Source organism: Olea europaea, unplaced genomic scaffold (assembly GCF_002742605.1).
Source record: "Olea europaea var. sylvestris unplaced genomic scaffold, O_europaea_v1 scaffold2429, whole genome shotgun sequence".
Taxonomy (NCBI): Eukaryota; Viridiplantae; Streptophyta; class Magnoliopsida; order Lamiales; family Oleaceae; genus Olea; species Olea europaea.
In genome coordinates this window covers 100,384-102,783 of record NW_019242474.1, presented here as the reverse complement: position 1 = coordinate 102,783, position 2,400 = coordinate 100,384, and the positions used below count along the sequence as shown (strand labels likewise).

Sequence of the window (2,400 nt, the reverse complement as noted above, 5' to 3'; positions counted from 1 at the left end):
AAGTTTAAGGGAGACTAGAATCCTTTTAGGGCCAGGATACCTTTGAATTTGAACGGGGGCCTAGACGTGAGGCCAGGTACTATCCGAGGACAACCTTAAGTACCCCGAAGATGTAATCCCGAGCATATTTCAACTAAGATATAGCGAGCATGTTGTGCAAATGATCGAGCACTATGTCCCGAGGAACCCCCTCCCCAAGGAGGTCATGGCTCAAACGAGACGAAATAGCATTCGAAGTCCTCGGGATGCAATGAGTCCTCGGGGTGATACAAATAGTGTCCACAACAGTATGGATTATGGAATAGGGGTTAAATCAACTGAATATTCTGAAATTACATATAAATAGGAAAAAGTGTGTAATGAAAAATGAAAGAATGAGTTAGGGAGGGGTTTTTCCTCAATTAATTAAAGTAACAAGGAAATTATGTACTCAGACTAAGATTCCTGGTTCCATTTGTTCATAAACATTAAATTGGGTTAATATCGAGTCGATTTCTAAACCCTTTGCCAACCATCCATCGAAGTCCCTGAACTAGTAACTGCCTCCCCGACATCACATTCTTCCACTTAAAAGAAGCCCCACCCTTCACCTGAGTCTGCAGAAAATCAGAATCGTGAAAATACTTACCCTTCCGAATTTTCATAGTGAGGGAATTTGGCTGTGTCATGTTCCATGCCTGTTTTGTTACAAATGCGTGATTAAACATTTCGAAGTCCCTAAAATCCAATCCATCTCTATATTTCGAAGTACACATGTTTCCACTTAACGCATGTCATGGTCCTTCCCTATCCTTCGCCCCTCCACCAAAACTCTCATAAGTTGGAATAGTTTGGAGAACAGCTGTGATAAACACCCCTAGGTCGCCAGTAGCAAAAAGAGAACTACTCCATTTCTCCAGCTAGTAATTCTCTTGCAGATCCATAACTTCAACTATACTATCACATATCGAGACTCTGAACAATGAATTCTTCACTAATTTGCTTAAAGATCAACATGAAATTGGCTGCTATCAAGTGATTGACTACAATTGAGACTGCAAATAAGGACGTGTGTATCTTGTCACAACAATATTTTTTGCTACAATGATGTAGATAGCTGCAAACTGAAGATTAGTAATCACAACAGTGAGGCCCAAATGGGGCAGGGACAGTGAACCTGGCCGTGTCCCCTGAAAATCACCAGCGGCCGGGTATGGGCCCACCACGTTCCCATCCCTACTTTTTTGATTTGGTAGATATCTTTGAGCCCCTAAAGTGTGACATAGTTAACCAATTGTTCCACCATTATCCAGAGAATCTACAAGTTAGCATATCAATTCATGGTGGCATAAGATGCTTTTGACCATCTTTTCTTCTTTTGTAGCATCTTCTACTTTTTATGATATTCAGTGCACAAGGCAATTAAACTGATTGGAGAACCACCAAATTAAGAAAGGTTTCCCTATATTGTGACTTTGCCTCGAGTTACTATTCTTAATAGTATTAAGGCTACATTGTGCTGACCCATAGGTCTATACCAATACAATTTCTTCTATATAAAACAGACGGACGGAGAGAGAGATCCTCCCAGAGTAAGGTTGAGAGTCGAGGTAACTAAAGGAAAGAGAATTTCTTTGTACTGTGAAGTTCAACAGACTTATAATCAGTGAGCTTGAGCCTGAGCCTGAGCCTGAGCCTGAATTTGGCGACTATGATTCCTATTATCTCACTTGGTATGACAGTAGCTATGGTGGTGATGGCCCTTATGGACAGCCCTTTTCATCTTCTCAAGAGAGGCCCTTTGATGATTACAATTCCTCACTTCATGAGGAAGCTGATGATGGAATGGAATTGCCTTACAGTGGTCATGGAAATATGCTTGGAGGTTATGAATCCTACTTTTGTGGCTACTGGGGAGAAGATGATGCCTGTTCTGATAGAGGATATGAAGCTTATGGCAGCAGCTTAGGTAAAGAAGACAGTCATTGTCAAGGCGAAGAAAATTTGGATAGTTATTATACATCCAATGATATGCAACTTGGCTATGGTGATGATCAGTGGTCTTCATATGGTGGTTTTAGTTTCAGAGTGGGTGGCATGGAAGATTTTCATGACCATGATTACCAAGAGCTTCCATATAATAACAGCTGGAATGATTCAAATGAGATAATTCCATATGAAAGAATCTTTGGTTACTGAGAGACTTACCTGGAAAACCACTTTGAACCAGCAGACTTCTATGGTGTTTGTATCTGATATCTGCGTATTTGAATTCCTTTTTCTCCGGGCATGTACATAACACTGTTGAATAATGCATATCTGCTTCAAGTGATAGTTTTAAACATATAAAACTTCTAGACTACTAGAAAAGAACTAAAGAATATAGTCTAGTTCCACAATTCGCCTATTCAATCTCACATT

General features: G+C 40.2%; 1 protein-coding gene across 1 annotated transcript in view; it reads left to right on the top strand.

The window, feature by feature from the left end:
- LOC111382067 (serine/arginine-rich splicing factor RS2Z33-like) overlaps window positions 1–2,178 on the top strand; it is an 8,700-nt gene extending 6,522 nt beyond the window's left edge. Inside the window, exons 8-9 of the mRNA XM_023005931.1 lie at window positions 1,510–1,571; window positions 1,627–2,178. Of these exons, the coding sequence (XP_022861699.1) occupies window positions 1,510–1,571; window positions 1,627–2,178 (614 nt within the window). The remainder of the gene's footprint in view (window positions 1–1,509; window positions 1,572–1,626) is intronic.
- Window positions 2,179–2,400: the final 222 nt, after the last annotated feature.